Source organism: Notolepis coatsorum (genome assembly GCF_963971535.1).
Source record: "Notolepis coatsorum genome assembly, chromosome: 5".
NCBI lineage: Eukaryota > Metazoa > Chordata > Actinopteri > Aulopiformes > Paralepididae > Notolepis > Notolepis coatsorum.
The window spans coordinates 54,083,723-54,103,651 of NC_140169.1; the positions used below are offsets into that span (position 1 = coordinate 54,083,723).

At 42.1% G+C, this 19,929-nt stretch overlaps 1 protein-coding gene across 2 annotated transcripts in view; it reads right to left on the reverse strand.

Moving 5' to 3' along the window:
• The window catches only part of LOC311228095 (uncharacterized protein), a 29,760-nt gene extending 13,224 nt beyond the window's left edge, over positions 1 to 16,536 (reverse strand). Inside the window, exons 1-2 of one of the 2 annotated variants that reach the window (XM_084314007.1) lie at positions 16,418 to 16,536; positions 15,168 to 15,235 (exon numbers count right to left, since the gene is read on the reverse strand). In XM_084314007.1, coding sequence (XP_084170133.1) covers positions 15,168 to 15,215 — 48 coding nt within the window. In that variant the 5' untranslated portion in view covers positions 15,216 to 15,235; positions 16,418 to 16,536. The remainder of the gene's footprint in view (positions 1 to 15,167; positions 15,236 to 16,417) is intronic. The other variant, XM_084314008.1, reaches the window with a different exon arrangement.
• Positions 16,537 to 19,929: the final 3,393 nt, after the last annotated feature.

Genomic DNA, 19,929 nt, shown 5'->3' on the forward strand with positions numbered 1-19,929 from the left:
TATACAGAAAGAGGTATTCAGTGTAACTGGTTACCTCTCAAATGGCCGCTGCAACAGAGCAAGAGACATATTGGAAAAAGTGCTTTTCTCAAGATGAACAAGAACAAGTCTAAATATTCAATTGTGAATGCGGTAATGGTTACCACTTTCCAGTTACTGGTAATGCTGACATTTTCTTTTCCAGGTATCAAAGACGGTGTTTCGTGTTTGAGACATTTGGGAGGAGGAGGACAGGACAGTAAGGTTCAGATTGCTTTCATCCATTGACTGGTCAAAATATGTTCATTACGTTTTCAGTTCAGTTTCACAGACAGACTGACACAAACTCAACATTTTAATTTAGGTTGTTATTGTAGCATTCATTATAATTTATTATTATTTAGATAGATGGATGTAAAGGGCTAGACCAGGGGTGGCCAACCCGCGGTTCGCGAGCCGCATGCGGCTCTTTGCCCGTCAATGTGCGGCTCTTCCATCCGTGTTTATTCTACGTCCTTATGGAATGAGTGACATAAAAAAAAAAAAAAAAAAGTAAAAAAATAAATAAAAAAAAATTTTTTTTTTTACTTTTTTATTTTTTTATGTCACTCATTCCATAAGGACGTAGAATAAACATTTAAAATTTTTTTTTAAATGGTCCATTTGCATGTTCTTGGTATCTGAATCTAGGGACATATATGGATCAGTGTCAGAAATAGTGTGTCTGTTACTAGGCTTGAGTAAATTGTAATGAACCAAAGGAGAATATCAATTCTATTTAAACAAAAAAAAAAAAATCTTTGACTGTAAATAACACCATGCTAAAATTGACCAGACCTGAAAAATCTAAGCAAATGAATAAAGGGAAGATGATTAAACAGAAGGTTTTGTAGATACAGTACTGAATTCTGCCATCTTTTTTATAATGTAAATTTCTCCACCATTTTTCATCATATTGCAACACCGTTTTTTGCAAGACGTTCACAGAAAGGTAGAGAAACTAACTGCGTTCTGTTTTATGGCAATAACGTTCAGGTTTGTGGGAGATAATCCCAAAAAATAAGAGAAATTAAAAAGTAAATCCAGAAGTCAGATGATTGACGGGCTGGTGTGAGCTGGGTAGGGTAGTTTTTCGAAATTTGAAAGCCCTGAGTCTCTTCCTTCAAAAGACTACACTCACTTTTGGCTGTGCCACTTCCTCCTGTCAATATGCGCCGGTTTCCGACTCAATGCCCTGAGATTTCTATAATCTTATATTTCACTAATAACAGTTAAAATAATTGGTAAACAAACATAATGCTGAAAATATACACTTTTACTGTATATCTCGGGCTTAAGAGGTTAACCCTGTGAGGCCCAAATTAAAAAGAAATTAGCAACTTCAGAGGCCAGAGGGTGGGACATATAAACACATTTACTATCAAATAGCATTGTGAGGCTGAACAACAGGACCAATTGACTATACATGTGCTTAAAGGGGAACTATCTTATAAATGGCTTTTTTCAGTGTTTACCATTGTTTCTTAGCTATGTGGACTTATATTAATAGGATATATGTCTCTAATTCTCATATTGGCGAATTCTTCCAATTCTCCTCTCACAATATTCACCCTCACTGAACTGAGTCATCTGAAAATGTGCATATCTGTGATGTCAGAGATTTCTCAGCTGCATAATAATGTGGCAGTTGATGTGGCAGTTGGCACCAGGCCACACAGTGGTTGGAGCCCAGCCTCAAAACGGCTTAAGATCTTGAGGTAGAAAAATGCGGTTTTTAGTACTTGATTAGAAATACAAAACAATGCATTTTTTTTGAAAAAAACCTAGGTGTTCCATAGACTCACAGGAATTGTGTAAAAGTGCCCAAATAGTGAAAGAAATAGTCAAATAGTTCCCCTTTAACATTTTTTAAATAAACATTATTTTTTTAAATGGCTAAAAGTGATTTTGTAATTTTGCAACCGTGGGTCTCACAGGGTACTTTTAACCCTGTGAGGCCCAAATAAAAAAGACATTAGCAACTTCAGAGGCCAGAGGGTGAGACCTATAAACACATGAAGGGTGCCGTGACTGAAAAAAAAGGTTGAGAAACGCTGGTATATGGTGTGGCTCTTTGTGGTACCACAGTCATTTTTTTGTGGCTCTTAGTCTCTGACTGGTTGGCCACCCCTGGGCTAGACCAACTCTTAACCCCTATCCGGACCTAGACCACCTCTAAGTCACAACCCTAACTTAGGGGTTAGAGTTAGAGGTGGTCTAGGTCTGGTCTAGGGCCTAACCAGACCTAGACCACCTCTAAAGGTTCAGCACTCCCTGCACGTACAGTGGAAGATGAGGATTTCATAATGATGTTGCGAACATTTGATAAAAGGTTCAGAGTGCCAAAAAAGACTAAAGTATCCAACCTGGTGGACAAAGTGTATGTGGATTGTGGAACAACAAGAGAAATGCAGGCACAGCTTGTCCATGGCACGCAAAGTAACCTTAGGTTTAGACATATGGTCCAAAAAGGGTCTCACTGCATCCTTCATTGCAATCAGTGCTTGTTATTTCCAGAAGATAAGACTGAACATATACTCCTGGGGTCTGGTTAGGGGTTAGAGTTAGAGAGGTGGACGGTCTAGGTCTGGTTAGGGGTTAGAGTCAGAGAGGTGGTCTAGGTCTGGTCCTCTAAATCTAACCCCTAACCAGACCTCTTCCATCACCATGTGGCACTTTACACACCAACCTCAAAATGCGATTTATCATTTATGCAAGCAGATTGCAATCAGATTGCTACTGTGCGTACTATACACACTATTATACAACGGCATGCAAATTTCTCTATTCTGATTGGCTGAAACAGTCCATTTACACGTATGTATCCTTCATAATCCACGCTCCTGGTCCCAGGACCCGCCCACCACCGAATCACATCACTCCGCCGGATCACTCCGTCGGAAAAAACAAGATGGCGGACAATAATCTTTAACAAATGGATATGTTGATAGCGTCATAACGACTAAATATAAAGCGATTCTGTCAAGGGGAACGTGTTAGTATTTTAAACAATGTTGGATGATGTAATTGATGGGTCTTGACTCAATCTAGAACAAAAGAAAAATCGCGGATTGATTGATAGATTAATTGATTGATTTAAATTTCTTCCTTCCTACTTTCCGACTGCAGCGTTCTCTCTCACACTCCGACGCTGGCGTACCCACAAACACACACACGCACACACACACTGTGACACACACACACACACACACACACACACACACACGCACACACACACACACACACACTCCTGTCTGCAACAGCGGGGGAGTCAGACTGAGAGAGAAGCAGCGCTGTTTTAAGTGAGCATGGTCTATTGAATTGATTGATTGGTTGATTGCTAATTTTATTACTGTACCCCTGGTTTCCAACTGGTTAAGTTTAGGCTAAAAGAAATAAATAAAAAAATAGGGCGAAGAAAACGTTTTTTTCCTATAGGGCAAAGAAAACGTTTTAATAAATTTTCAATCAATCATTCCAATAATACACAGTTGGATGTGTTAGTTGGTTGGATGCACTTCAAGCTGCTTCCACATGAGGCAACTTCTCTCAATCATTCCAATAATACACAGTTGGATGTGTTAGTTTGGTTGGATGCACTTCAAGCTGCTTCCACATGGAGTTGTGGGAACTACTTTTTCTGGCGGATGGTTTTTTCAATAAATCTTCGATTAATGTGTGTTTATTGTATAGAAATAAGGTTGGATGAATCTGGCAGTTGTATAAAAGCTTTACACCACGTGCAGTCGTGATTTGTGACCAATAAACCATGCCTAGGGGGGTCTAACGACCCTCGGCTGCGCCTCGGGCCTAACAACCACCCCTAGGCATGGTTTATTGGTCACAAACCACTCCTGCGTGTGATGTAATGCTTAACTATTATCTACTCAAGTTCAACTACTACTGTACTGTAGGCATGTCCCGGTAGCCGGTTTCACAGTTTACCGCGGTTTGAAAATGTTGCGGTGTCAAAACCTTTAAAATTACGTTCAAGACGGTAGGCGCCGACGGTATGTTGCGAATCTGCCTGTCTGTTTACAAACTGTCAGTAGCTGGCTAACTAGCTAACTTAACGTTAACTAGCTTCCGTCAAAACGAACGGGTTGGTATGGCCATTGCGTTATTTATATTTGACATTAGCTATTGATGGGTGGAATATTCTGATTCTAGCTCACTAGATCAGTCACATTACTACGTTACATTACAGCTACGTTTGTACTGCTTTTAAAATGTTCATGTCTATGTAGTTTGTCAAATTGTTATTTATGGTCCCGTTTTGTATTGCTTGTCTGTCTGAGACCAAGGACCACAATGGAAATAAGTCTTGACTTTTTTGTGTAGCATACTTGACGTTTTTCTGGAATCTTGTATCTTTAAAAATGTCTAATAAAATAAAATAAAATCATTAAAGGTTCTTTGTCTATAGCTTGCTAGATATGTAGCTAACGTTAGCTAGGCTAACGTCGGAAGCTGTAGCTAACGTTACTGTCCAGTGGCCATGCAAACCACTTGTTGAAGGGCTAACGTTAGCTCACGTTAATTACCCCCTGTGTATAGAGCATTATTTTCAGATAACTAACAGCACACCACATCATGTATGATCCATTACAGCTAACGTTTTGACGGGAGATAGTTAACGTTAGCTAGTTAGCCAGCTAGCTAGTAGTACCGGTGAATCATATTGCTAATTGATTTCGGTCGAGTAACGTTAGCGAGATTGGCCTACGTTCCGTTACATATTCATAATCATGAGAAGGATAGGAGTCTGAGGCGGGGATGTCGAAAGACGACGATAAACATTTATTTACTCTGTTGACGTTAAGCTAACAGTTAGTGTGCTGACAGGAAAGTGACCAACAATATGGTCCGTGCGGAACCCTTATCGCCAACACATAGTTCTATGGGTGGTTGTTGAGCTTCCACAAAAGATGAATTGTTTAAATGCACGTTTAATCCAGTAAGAATAGTACTAGGCTATATAACATACATCTGTGCAAGTAGATTACATTACATTAACAAAAACCTCCATCATACTGCTGAACACCTATAGGTCTGGTGGAAGCCGGACTCACACCCCCCCCCCCACCGTCATACTGACTCAATTGGCAGAGTCAGCGGGAGGAGAGTCGATGGGTGGTAATCTGGTCGTTGTGGACAGCGACTCCTACAGGTCGGTCAGGTTGCGTGCACAGCAGAAGACAGGAGATGGCGGGGGCAGTGTGAGCCTCCTACACGTTACTCCTCGCCAATGAGAGTCTGTGCTGGCAGGTGAAAAGAGAGCCGCTGGCTGTCTCCACATGTATCGGAGGAAGCATGCGATAGACCTCAGGGCTCCCTAGAATGACCAGTAGGGGGCACATACGCGCAATGACCAGGTAGGGGATGGGGGAATTGGCATAATGACTAAATTGGGATGAGGAAAAAAATACAGAAAAATCAGGAGGAGAAAAAGATTTAAAAAAAAAATCTTGAATTATCTTATTCCACAGATAATTTAGCTTATTTTTTTCTTGATTTTGGTCAATTTAATCTTGTTTTAAGAAAATGTTAATCTTGTTTTCTTAAAACAAGATTAAATTGACCAAAATCAGAAAAAAGCTAAATTATCTGCCAGTGGGATAAGATAATTCAAGATAATTCTACTCAATAGACTTATTGTACCAAATACAAGATATGTTCACTTGATAAGATACATTTTTTGCAGTGTAGTTGTAATCAAAGTAAATGTCAAGATTAATGACATGCCTCAACACTTGTACACTATTTGTATTAAACATAGATATAGATGATTTAATAGATAATATAAATACTAACATACTGTCTAACATACACAAATCATAACACTACAACAGCACTTTACACCCAAGAAGTCTCAGTGGCATAGGCTACATTCTGCCTTAGAGCATTTCATTTTCCTGGGCTTTTGAAAGAAAAGCTCCAGGGCTCTTGGTGGGGAATTCACTGGTAGGGGCCATTGATGCTGAGACGCATACAAGCGGCCAGATGGTCTCCCTGCAGCCTGTTCCTCAGGTCAGTCTTTTACACTTAGGTTGCCACTGGTTAAGATGGTAAAACATGGTTGAATACCACCACCCACTTCAATGATCGCGCTCTAAACGCATAATCTATGTCTTAAATTATGGCTATGTGTCTAATCTGCCCGTCGCTTATCAATGACTTGTTTGCAGTCAACATTGTCTAAACGGATTTTTAATTTTTTTTTTTTTTTAATAATAATGGGTTCATTTCCATTTTATAGCATTTTGAAAAAAACTCGTTTTCTTGAAAGTTTCAGGAAAAAATATAGATTCCGTGATAAACGGCATTTACTGGAATATTCTGGAATACACAAAAAACTGTCATTTTTCGGCCTATTTATGAATCGTTTTCAAATAAACGCTAGATTATTGATAGTATACGTGTACTTATGCACACTAGAGAAGCGGGCTGAAAAATATATTCTCTCATTTCCTGATCAGCACACACACACGGGGCAAACGCTGATATATAGGTGAAAACAGATCCGTACCCCAAGACTGGTAAAATAAATTGCTTACCTCAGATCAGATTTTCTCTAAAAAGATTATTCCAATTCCTGATCACCATTCCAAATATCGATGGCGTTTATTGATTCAGCACTGGGTACTGTAAATATGTATTCCACGTTGTTTTCCGGCTCGCCAATCACTTCGGTCTCTTCAGATGGCTCGCCGGATAAGTAAAATGAGGAAACTGGACCACCCCCCCCCCCCACCCCCCATCAGTCTAATCCAATGGGGTGCAGTTACACAGGGAGAGACGATAGGGGGCAGTATTTTCCCAATGGAGCTCAGAGAGAGTCTGCAGCACTAGCGTGAGGCTCGATTGATGAAATATGAATTCAAATCGCTAATAAAAAAAGACAAACAAACACTATATACCATTGCTGGCATTCAACTGGCGGCATGAACTAACGACAAAAAGCGTCCGTGGCACTCAAAGTGTTTTAAGCACCCCCCACAGCCCAAATTAAATGATAAAAGGATTAAAAAAAATATATATATATATTTTTTTAATAGTCACTCTAGTTCAGTGATTCCCAACCTGGGGTCCGCGGACCCCCTGGGGGTCCGCCAGACCACAGATGATTTGAGTTTTTTTTTTTTCTTTTTTTTTCTTTCAGAGAAATATTTAATTAGCATATTTTTATCATCAGAAGCATGAATAGTCTCTCCACTACAATAAAAAATAAAGATAAATAAATAAACATCTAGACATGATTTTTGAACGTTAACAGTAGGCTACCGGGTAGCCGCTAAAACGCGAATCAGTTGACTGTATCACTTTCTGTAGCTAGCCTAGCACGCTAGTTAACTTTCTCGGCTCGTCTGCAGTCAGCCGCCAGAGGCGAAAATGTGTGACAAACGAAAAGGAGATGACGGCAGCTCATCTGCAAAAAAAGTTAGGACCTACAGCAATCGCAAAAATTACATCACCATGGGCTTCACTGAGGGACCAGACAAACGACCTGAGTGTGTGATTTGTGGAGAAAAGTTGGCAAACTCGAGCCTGAAGCCCAGCAAGCTGAAGAGACATCAGGCGTCTAAGCACCCAGAAACCGTTGGGAAGGATCCAGACTTTTTTCGGAGGAAAGAACAGTCTCTCAAGGCGAACAAGCCTGTTGATGTTAGAGTAGCGTGGAGCAGGGGTGGCAGTGATTTACAGAAGGCTACCGAAGCCTCCTTTGAGTGTTCGCTTTTAATTGCAAAAGCAAAGAAACCGCACAATATTGGCGAGCAGCTCATCAAACCAGCCTGCATCAAAATGGTTTAGAAACTGTGCGGCCCACAGGTGGCGGATAAACTAAAATCAGTACCACTCTCGAACAATGTAGTGAAAGACCGTCAAGATGTCAAGTGATTGCGAGCAGCAGCTGTCAGAAAAGCTTAGTGTTGCAAAGGGTCAGATTAAACTGAATATATATTTGTATCGTTTGATATACCTTGTATATTATTTGTATATATACACAGAATATCCCTTTACCTGCGTACAAACCAGAGTAATATTCGCTCTCCTATTGGACAGCGACCCCAGGCGCCAACGACCAAACCCCCAACGGCAAGTTCAAAGGCAACTCCGGGCATGTCGGTACATGCCCAGAGTCTGCGTAGTAATACGAGACAAGAACTGAGGTTGGGACTAGATATTCACCTTACGTATAAATACGGCGCAGGTGTAAACAGCAGTAGTCTTACCAAAACCTTAATGCCTTCACCACGAGTCAACGTGCAGTGAAGTGAGCAACCTTGCATCTAAATAGAGCATTGAGAATAGGGCTGGGCGATATGGAAAAAAATCATATCGCGATAACGATATGATAATTTTATTTTATTTCTCGATATCGATAATTATCGAATTGTTATTTTTTTTTATTTGATTTGATATTTTTTATTTTCGTGTCTTACATACAGATGTATGCCCAGCCCATATGGGCTTACAAGACACATAACAATAAGTATATACTAATATACTTTACCAATTACTTAACAAATTACATAGACCAAGATGGCCTATAAGTATAATTTTTTTTTTTTTTTTTTTTTTTTTTTTTTTTTTTTTTACCAACATTTTATTTTGCAGCAATTCTTTGTCATTGCCGCCATCTTTAGTGTTACATCCCCTCACACTCCAGTTCTCAGGCTGCAGCTGGTTTAAAAGCTAAAGTAAACCGGCTTCTCTGCTGGCTGTGGCTCCAGAGGAGTTGAACAGTTCTGGCTCTGCTAGTTTATTTTCGATATTTTGGCGCTTTTTTGGTGGACAAACCACCGCACATGTGCACTGTGACTCGTGACTGGAGTCTAGTTCTGCTAGCACACATAGCCTACTGTGTACAGACGGTTTCAAAATGTATTTTAAATTAGAAAGCAAACAAAATAAATGGACAAGAGAAAAAGAAATCTGAATTTGGTCAGTATTGTCATTTGGACAAGCAAAGCCATTACTTTAAGTTGCAGGCAAGAAAGACAAGTCTGTCCACTGTCTCTGGTTTTAAAACTGCCCTGTTGCAGGTAAAAAAAAAAAAAAAAAAAAAAAAAAAAACGATTTTTAGATTTTTTTTCTTTTTTCGATATTCGATATAGATTATTAAAATATATCACGATATTTATCGTTATCGTTATATCGCCCAGCCCTAATTGAGAACCATGTGCGAATAGAATGCTAAAGTGTCAGAGTTTAACGCAGTAACGTTGAGTTCGACTTAATCTAATGTGAAGTAATAGTCGATCATTTATAGTGTATCGTGCGGCTACAGTTCTTCAGTGACCAGCATTACCATCTTGCACAGTCTCTGGAGCGCAACAGTAAGAAGCATTTTGTATAAAAGTATTCTGTACTTCTGTATGACAACTATTAAAGAAACTTGAAACTTGAAACTTGTATTTAGCTAGTGCACTTATCCAGGCTGTGCGGCCTAAATCCGTGCCCACACCCGAGGAGTCCTAGGCGAGAACCGTTGGATATGTACACATGAGAATCTACACCGGCGATTGCAGAACCATTTCTGGTTGGATTATATTGCTTTGGGACCGTGACCACTGGAGAAGAGCACCGTTGATTCCACTGTCGTTTGGGATTTACCCCCGTGAGGATCACCACTCGGGCCCGCCTCTTGGAAGGGGCTGGCTAGCTGTCGTCAATGCTATCGAGCATATTGGATTACAACTATTGCTTTGTCTGCTGATCAAGGGAGTACATGCACCGGCTCCTGTATCTGGAGCCTCGTTATTCCTCGTTGACCCAGACTTTGTACCCGAACATTCCTCTACCCCTACCGGCCTTACACCCCGGAGGGAACCCCCCAGTGTCTCCAGCTGGTACCGGTGTGGCCCATATAATTGCTATACCACAGGTGGCGTCAGCTTAGACCCATCCTAGTATTCCTACTATTCTCATTGACTTATGCTCTTGACTGACTTTACGTATGTTCTTCGCCATACAAGCGCGAGCCTAATTCTCAATCTGTAACCTAATGTTGCTTAATAATAATAAATAACCCTCCAATAGAACTTTATGTGTCAATGCCATATTCTTGTGTGGGTGTTCACCATATATATTCATGTACTGTATGGCCAGTAATTAAAGTACATAACTAGTAGTGGTTTAATATATCACAATCTTTAATACAGTCAGGGTATTGTAACCCCTCAGTTACACTTAGAAAGGGTCCATTTGCCATACAACTTGATGAAACTACAACTGTCGCAGACGAGGCTGTGCTCATCGTTTATGTGCAATATATCGAAAATGAGGATCTGAAGCAGGACATTCTCATGTCAGTCAACCTTACTACCACCACTCGAGGTGAGGATATTTTTACTGCAGTGGATTCTTACTTCATTCAACATAAATGCAAACCGTTCACCATTAGGGCCTGATTTGAGAGGATGAATACAGGATTTGAATATTGGCCAACATTTTGAAATACATATGGTGCAAGATTAGATTTGTTGATTGAAGGCACAAGTCAAAGAAGCATAGTGGGTCTAATTATGATGCATATGCCGGTGTATAAGCGGTTTGTTATTAAAATGACAAAAAAAGGTATTTTATGGTATTTTATTAGGAGGGGGGTCCAGGAATTTCATCAGAGATGTTTGGGGGTCCCTGGGGGAAAAAAGGTTGGGAACCCCTGCTCTAGTTCATAGCAGCGGCAGTCTTAATCCATAGCTGCACCGCTGCTGAATGCATATAAGGGAAACACTGGTATTATTTAGGAGAGCGATGGATGTAGGAAGGAAGGAGAGCTGGTAGCGGTTGCTCTTATATCTACTTGCTCTGAACCATCTCCCTGAGGGAAGAACTTCATATTCAGGATAAAGAATATGAGAAGGGTCCTGTAAGATTCTCTGTGCCTGGCTGACCACTACTTTCTCGAAGATAGATTGGAGTGAAGGATACATGGCAGGGCTCTACGGTAACCTTTTTCCCAAGGAGCACATGTGCTCCTAAATGAAAAAATTTAGGAGCACACAAATAAATTTAGGAGGGCAGTGAAAAAAGTACCAGTTTATTAACAAACTATTTATTACATGCATATTATACTGTGTGTGCATACTAAGGGACAAACATGTGCAATAGCACCACCAAAATCACACGTTGGTCCATGCCTACTAGACAAAGGATATAGGTTGTCCAGCTGATTTTGTATGTTGTAGTGTTGTCACGACGATACCAACATTTTGACTTCGATACAGATATGAAAGGTAATGGAATATATTATTAGATGACAGACATGGAAAGTTCTTTATTTCATTATAATTTAAATTAATATTTTGACACTGTTGAAACATAAATAATCAAATGATTGTTACAGCTGCTGAGCTATACTATAGCTAATGTCCATCAATATCTTCCTTTTGAATGAAATAGGATCAGGAGAGAGGGGATGCAAAGCTTGCAGAGTTTTCGAGAGAGAGAGAGAGGGAGCAGAGACATAGAGAGAGAGGAGAGACTTTTCCTTACACATAGAAACAGTGGCGAGAGAGAGGGAGAGGTTTTTACCGCAACGAGGTGCGTTTAGACTAGGGATGCCCCGATCACGTTTTTTGCCACCGATACCGATCACCGATCGTCGTGAGCCATATCGGCCGATACCGATCGTTTTTGATTAAACTTTTTTTTTTTATTATTTTATATAATTTTTTTTTTATAAAATATATATATTATATAATTAGACTTGTACTTGTATTATCTGCGAGACATCACCACCACGCAACAAGTCAAAATGCTCGCTATCTGCAAACAGCTCCACTGTCTGTGTGTACTCTAGTAGCCTCCAGCTCCAGCAAGGATTCTCCTGCGCTGCAGCTGGACCCTATTGGTATAACGTTACTGTGCTTTGGTCATATCACATTCAGCAAGCCCTCAGCTTGAATACGCATTGAATCAATGTTATAAGACATTGATATCAGGAGCTATCTGTAGCTACTGCTAGCCGGATATATAACGTTAAGACTAGGGATGCCCCGATCACGTTTTTTGCCACCGATACCGATCACCGATCGTCTTGAGCCATATCGGCCGATACCGATCCGATTTGATTAATAAAAAAAATATATATATAATTTTTTTTTTTTTTTATTAAATATATATATTATATAATTAGACTTGTACTTGTAGTTGTATTATCTGCGAGACAACGCCACCACGCAACAAGTCAAAATGCTCGCTATCTCCACTGTCTGTGTGTACATACTCTGCTTTGATCAAATCACATTCGGCTCTGCAGATTTACCCTAGGCTCTGCAGATATACCCTACTCCCTCAGCTATCCCCGTTAGTGACTGCGACGCAAGCCGGGCTTCGAATATGCATCGAATGAGTGTTATAAGACATTGATATCAGGAGCTGTCTGTAGCTACTGCTAGCCGGAAATATAACGTTAAGACAACGACTCAGTGAACTATTTAGTTGAATGGGACATTTCATTTTGAACAGTGAGCTAAGCTAACGTGAGCTAACAGAGGTATCATACACTAGTACTAGATAACTAGACTATTGCTGGAGCATTTGTTGATATCAGGAGCTATCAGTAGCTAGCCGGCTAGATACCGTTCAGTTAGACAATGCCTCATCATGTATTAAACTAAAAGTGAATAGTTGACTGGGTCATTTTGTAACGGTAGCTAACGTTAGCTCATGGAGGTCCCGTCCCACTAGACTAGACCCGTGTTTACATGCGTGCGGGAGGAGCTGGAGGAGGAGCAGACGCGCAGCACTGTGTGCAGCTCCCGGTGTCTGAGACAGAACTCAGCGAGTGAGATCTGTTTTGACGATCGGCGAAAATAAAGCATTATCACTGATCACCGATCGCATATTTATACTGATTATCGGCCGATAACGATCGGTGGCCGATCGATCGGGGCATCCCTAGTTAAGACGACGCCTCAGGGAACTATTTAGTTCAATGGGACATTTCGTTTTGAACAGTGAACTAACGTCGGCTAACGCGAGCTAACGGAGGTATCAACATGGACTACTAGACTTGCTGGAGCATTTGTTGATATCAGGAGCTATCAGTAGCTAGCCGGCTAAATACCGTTAGACAATGCCTACTAAAAGTGAATAGTTGACTGGGTAATTTTGTTTAAACAGTAACGATAGCTAGGTAGCTAACGTTAGCTCAGGTCGAATGCACTATAGACTCGAGCAGAGCCTCCTCCTCTGTGTTTAACTGTACACGGGTGCGGGCGGGGCTAGGGAAGAGGAGCAGCGGCAGTTTGCAGGTCCTGTGTGTCAGACAGACAGCGAGTGAGATCTCCGCTTGATCGGTTTCCGCGATCGGCGAATATGACTCATTATCGGAATTCACCAATCGCATATTTATACTGATTATCGGCCGATAACAATCGGTGACCGATCGATCGGGGCATCTCTAGTTTAGACCATTGCTCGCAGTTTTCCTTACACATAAAAACAGCGTGACTCGTGAGATAAGTTGTCACAGAGCTGTCAAACGCAGGGCTGAATAGTTAGATGTCATACCTGTAGCTTCTAAAATTGAAGGTCCGCACTGCTCTGTGTATATTATGAAATGACAATTGCGCTTTGACACGCCCATGTCCCGTCATATGGTCATCAGCAGCAAAAACACATACAGAAACTACAAATAGCTCAAAATAAGGCTGCAAGACTAGCTCTCCACTGTTCAAAGCGCACTAACATTGGAGTTATGCACAGACAATTATCATGGCTTCCGGTTGAGAAACGTCTGCAATCCCGTCTCATTACTTTTCTCAGAAATGTTCAAGTTGTCAAAAAACCACAGTATTTTTATGATCATATAGTTTACATAACAGAAGAACATGACCATATGACCAGAGAGCGTCTATGCCTTCTACAACGCTGTTCGGTTTCCAGGTTTCCTCTGATTGGCCACTAAGCCCACGTGACCCTACGCTAGCACGCCCCCCTTATCGCCGCCAGTTATCGCGTACGCCCGCACATGCGCATGAGCCGCGACAAGCCCCTTCAATGACAGAGCTCTCATATTTGCGAATGCATAAACTATATCTTAAATTATGGCTATGTGTCTAATATGGCCGTCGCTTATCAATGACTTGTTGTTTACATCAGGGTGAACGCTGTTGCATTCGCAAATATGAGAGCCAGCAATACGCAGCTCCAGTTAACCTAATTTATACCGTAATGAATCATTAAAAAAATATACTGTTAACTGGAATATGTTGTTTCTTTACACATATGTTGGATTATGTAATTGGTTTGTCATTACAAACCAATAAAAAATCGCTACTTTACATCAGGGTGAACGCTGTTACGCTGCCACCACCCACTTCAATGACAGAGCTCTCATATTTGCGAATGCATAAACTATATCTTAAATTATGGCTATGTGTCTAATATGGCCGTCGCTTATCAATTACTTGTTTTGTTTACATCAGGGTGAACGCTGTTGCATTCGCAAATATGAGAGCTCTGCCATTGAAGTGGGTGGTGGCGCGCAACAGCGTTCACCCTGATGTAAACAAAACAAGTCATTCGCACAAATCTGTTTTTAAGGGGCAAATGCAGGTGAAATGCTCGCACTGTAGAGCCCTGTCACCTTCATCGCTGCTCTCACTAGTCTTTCGATCTTCGACTTACACTGTACTGCGAGTGTACAAAACCACGCTGCCATCCCATATCTCATCAGGCTTTCTAGGACAGCTTTATAAAATGTGGTCACGATCGCTGTGCTCACACCAAACAGTCTGATACTACGGAGGACGTGCAGTCGTTGGGCTAGTTTGGAACACAGAACATCAACATGTACATCCCATTTCAGTCGATTATCCATGTGGATTCCTAGGTATTTATATGATGCAACCTGCTCTATATCACAGTCGCCAATTACCACAGGGTCGTGTACTCTCACTTCTCTGGGGTCATAGATCATCTCTTTAGTTCTGGTGGTATTGAGAATGAGATGATGTCTCTCACACCAGACCTGAAAGGAATCGATCTCTTTAAAGTAAGTAGAGGGCAGTCGCCAGCCTTCAATAGGATTAGAATAAGTGTGTCGTCTGAAAACTTCCAGACATGATTGTTAGGCCGACTGCTGCTACACTCATTGGTGTCCAGTGTAAATAGGAGAGGGGAGCTCACCGCACCTTGAGGCACCCCGCTGCTGCAGAATTTGACCTCAGAGAGTGTGTCATTCACCTTGACTTGTTGTGTCCTGTTGGTAAGAAGAGAATAGAACCATTTGATTATTGAGGGGATTATCCCCATTAGCTTCTGGACAAGTGCAGGTACATGATATACATGATCACGCAATATGAAACAATTGTTGTAGCAACGCTTTGGGAGAGAGGTAGGGAGGGGTTTTAGGTTGTGAGTTCCAATTTCAAGTTTCTTTAATAGGATTGTTGATTGATTGATTGAAAAGTTTAACAGATTGCAGAATGGGTACAGTACAGCTCAATACATACAATTGTTAAGGGGATGCAGACCAGAGAAAGACTTTCGTCTTGTTTACATCAGGGTCCCCCATTTTCAATTCATCATTGTGAATTGTAAAGCTCAATGTATCAAAACGTGGCACTTTACAGTGAACAGGAGGTCGATTTGTATTAAAAACAATAGATTGTTTTTCATTTACATGTCTGGAAGAGCTCAAAAATAAAAATGTCAAATGATATTTTAGGGTCCTTTTTAAGAGGACATCACCCCGCGGATATGCCCCCCTGTAAAGACACCCACCCAACCCCCTCCAATGTACACTTTCTTCCCCTCAAATGTATATATTTTTCATTTAAGATCTCTCTCTTAAACAGTACTGTATATTGTGTATGTGTCTTGTATGTCACAAATGTCTTGATGAAACAGTGCTGTATATCTGTATGTCATGTATGATGAATTGAAAATGGGGGACCCTGATGTAAACAAGACGAAAGTCTTTCTCTGGTCTGCATCCTCTTAACAATTGTTTGTATTGAGCCGTACTGTATTGTACCCATTCTGCAATCTGTTAACGTTTTCAATCAATCAATCACAGACGACACTAACCCCAGCTAAGCTAACACTAGTCCCAGATACTGCGGTACCAGCTAAGAAAATACTCGCTCCAGCTACAGAAGGAAAACTACTAACTGACGAAAATAGCTATTGGAATGAACGTGGAGCAAGACCGAAAGAAAATACATCCCATTCCCAACAAAGCAGGAGCAGTTGAAACGAGAGAGAGAGAGCGAGAGAGAGAGAGCTAATGACTGGCTCTGCTAACTAGGCCAACATCAACCACCACGACGAGAGATAATAAGCAGCAGCCGTGGAGGCTGCTAACAACACAGATAACATCACGGAGAACTCCCCTCAAACTCTCTCTCCATGCAGCTAGAAAACACATGTCAGTCACTACCTGACGAGCCTCCATCAGCAGGAGGACGGGGCTCAGATGTCGGTCCCACTAGAGGACATGAGCAGCACAGAGGACTCGAGGCAGCAGCCGAGACTCACTGGAGGAAGCGCTGATACTGACGTGACGTCTTCTTCTTCTTCTTCGTGTACTTTCCGGCAGACTGGACACCTTTCGGCGTATTGCTGCCTAACAGATTTATCTGCTCACAAGTTCCCTTCTCCTTCTACTCTACCGCCATCTACTGGAATCCTTCCTCCCACACATTGTCCAATGACGTGCAGCTAACACTGCTTCCTCCTGTCTCCCCCTCCGTGACACATGCTTCGCCCCCCGTGGCCTGACTCTGACCTACTCGCTCACTCACACCCCCCTTCTCTAAAGCTACCTGATCAGCCACCCTGTTTAACTCCGTCAAAACATCCTCCACTGTCAACCCCTCCATACCCAAGTGTCCCACTGCTGCTAAAACTATCAACCTAGTCCTCTCTGTCCTACTACTAACCGCCGCTGTCGTATTCACTACTCCTGCCACTGCCACAAAGGCCACCATACCTAACTTCTCCCTAAACACCCTCTCTTTCTTCGCCTGAAATTCCTCTACCACCCGATGCCCTACCCCAAAACCCTGCCCCCTATCTTGCTTTCCCTGATCCTCCTGCACTATCCTTACTGCCAACTGCCCTTCCCTAATCCCCTGTCCCTTGTCTTGCTGTCCCTGTCCTACCTTCCTAGCTGCCTCCGCATATGAAATTCTACCTTCCCTTCGCACCTGCTGGACCATTACCTCTACCTTCATCGCCTCACAACCCCAATACGCTACACTATGCTTCCCACCACAACTACAACACTTTGGCTCCACTCCCAGCTCACACTCCCCATACTTATGCTCCCCACTACACCTACCACATCTCTGTCCCTTCCTACACCACTTAGCTACATGTCCAAACTCCTGGCACCTATAACACCTCAACGGATTTGGCACAAACTCCCTAACCCTATATGCCAAATACCCTAAAAACACCACTCTCGGACTAACCTCACCCTCAAACTGAATAACTATGGTCCCTGTCTCCTCCTTCTCTGCCCCTCTCTTCATCCTCTCTACACTCTTAACTTTCCCATTGCGTTCGTCACTCCTCAAATCCCCTAACAGCTGATCCATACTAACCCTAATTGGAATTCCCCCAATCACCCCCTTGCACCCACTATCCCTTTTCTCCCCTACTATCCCTACTTCACAGACCTCCACTTTCCCAATGCTCTTCATTTCCCTTGCCCTCCCTACCTGCACTACACTTACACACGCTATAAACAAGTTCCCATCCCCCAACACCTTCCCGTACCTTACCTCACCTAACTGCGCTTTAATGAGCTTCGACAGCTGGTTCGGCTCTATATCCCCAACTCCATTTCCTCCCTCAAAACGCACCACTACATTCAACCCTCCAAAACCCTTTCCTCCACCCTCATCCTCTGACCCACTCAAGCTATCTCCCCTCTCTTTCTTCCTCTTACTCCCCTTCCCCTCACTTACCCTACTCTTCTTCTCCACCTTCGTCCACCCTTCTCCCCCACTCTCTTCCCCACTACACTCCATACTGGCCCCACCCGTCCCCTTCCCGTCGTCATGGCCATTCTCATCCCTACCACTGTCTTCCTCGCCCTCCTCACACCATTTACTTCCATCACGATCCTCCCAATACCCTGGATAGCCGTTCACAGGCCGGGGCCACCAATCAACAGGTTTCTGCTGAGCCTGATCCCTCACAGCCACATCCTGCGCCTCCCACCACCGACTACTACCACTCCCACGCAAGTCTTCGCGGCACAGTTCCGACGGACGCAGACGCCGCCACACCGGCGCACCTCTCAAAATCCACCCTCCCACATGAACAAACCACACTCCTGTCTTCCTCTCCAAACAACAGCCGCCCCCCACGAACCCGCGGCATGGCCTGCTACTCCCTCTCTCCAGCGTCAAAGGCTCAAAAAACCTGACGTGACGTCAACAACCATCGGGTTCTTTTCTACCTAGGGAAGGTAGCGTGTGGATGCAGCCCCGGATACCATCGTGTTTTCGCGACAACGCCACCTACCGGACTGGATGACCAGGGGCCGCGTTACCATGGACGACAATCACAGTGTTTGAGTACCTGAATGTGAATTTGAAGTTTTATTTGTTTAACGTTAAAAACCATTCAAGTTTCTTTAATAGTTGTCATAGTAAAATACAGAATACTTTTCCATGAAATGCTTTTTTCTGTATGAGCTCCTGAGAGTGTGCTAGATAAGATAGATAAAAAGTATAAAATAGAAAAAGTCAAGAGTACGTAAACAAAGTGTTTAGTCAATCAATATACATAATATTAGTGCTGTCAAGCGATTAAAATATTTAATCTGATTAATCGCATGATTGTCCATAGTTAACTCACGATTAATAGCAAATTAATCGCATTTATTTTCTTTTCTAAACCATAAACAGATCTTTTTCAAGTTTTAATACTCTTATCAACATGAGTCAACGAATGCTTGCTTTATGCAGCCATTTAACACAAAAGGATGACCTTCATGCATTGCAAATTTGCATCAAATTCAAAACAGTGATGCACAAAATAACTGAAAATAATAATTTAATAAAGTGTGCAAAAAATAATAGGGAAAAGAAAACGTTAGGAACTTGTTACATTCACCCACACAAGGGCTGATGACCCCCCCCCCTCACTCTCCCAGCTCTCTCTCTCTTGCCCCTTCCTCATCTCTCTCATCCCCCCTCTCTATCTCTCTCACACACTTTGAGTCAGAAACAAACATAGTATCAATGAGAGTATCAATAATACACCTGAGTGAAGTCTAGTTTTTAATTTATTTTAAACGTTAATCATGCGTTAAAAAAATAGTGTTGTTAACAGAATTGTGCGTTAACGCATTAATGCAGCGTTAACTTTGACAGCCTTAACATATTGTGACGAACCTGATAGGATGCAGGTTCAAATACAAACAAAAGCGAAGGTCCACACAAGAGCAATATCAATCAATAAGAATATTTATTGATTTAGGCAGTAATCCAGAGGGTTAAGCAGTAGAATAGTCGGGTTCCGTTCCGGGTTGATATACGAAATCAGGCTTGCCTACAGAAGGGGGGATTGTCCAGCAGAATCGTCGTCCGGTCCAAACAAGGTCAGTACACAGGGGGGGTTCTTTAGCCATGTACATGTCAAAATACTTCCCAAAGGTCAGTGAATACCACGATCACAACACCAGAGGGAGCTCCACAAATCATGTTAAACCCAGATTCGGCTCAAACAAGGGACTAAACACGTTTCGCAATTATGCCACATCAATGTGGAACGCCCTACCCAAAGCTGTAAAGGAATGTGAATCACTACCCACTTTCAAAAACACTCAAAATACCTACGTGAGACTGCAATTCGAAACTGGCCCCTACAAATGTCCTAACCTAGTTGTACAGTAAATTACCAAGTAAGGCTTTGTCAGTATTCCAATGTACAGTG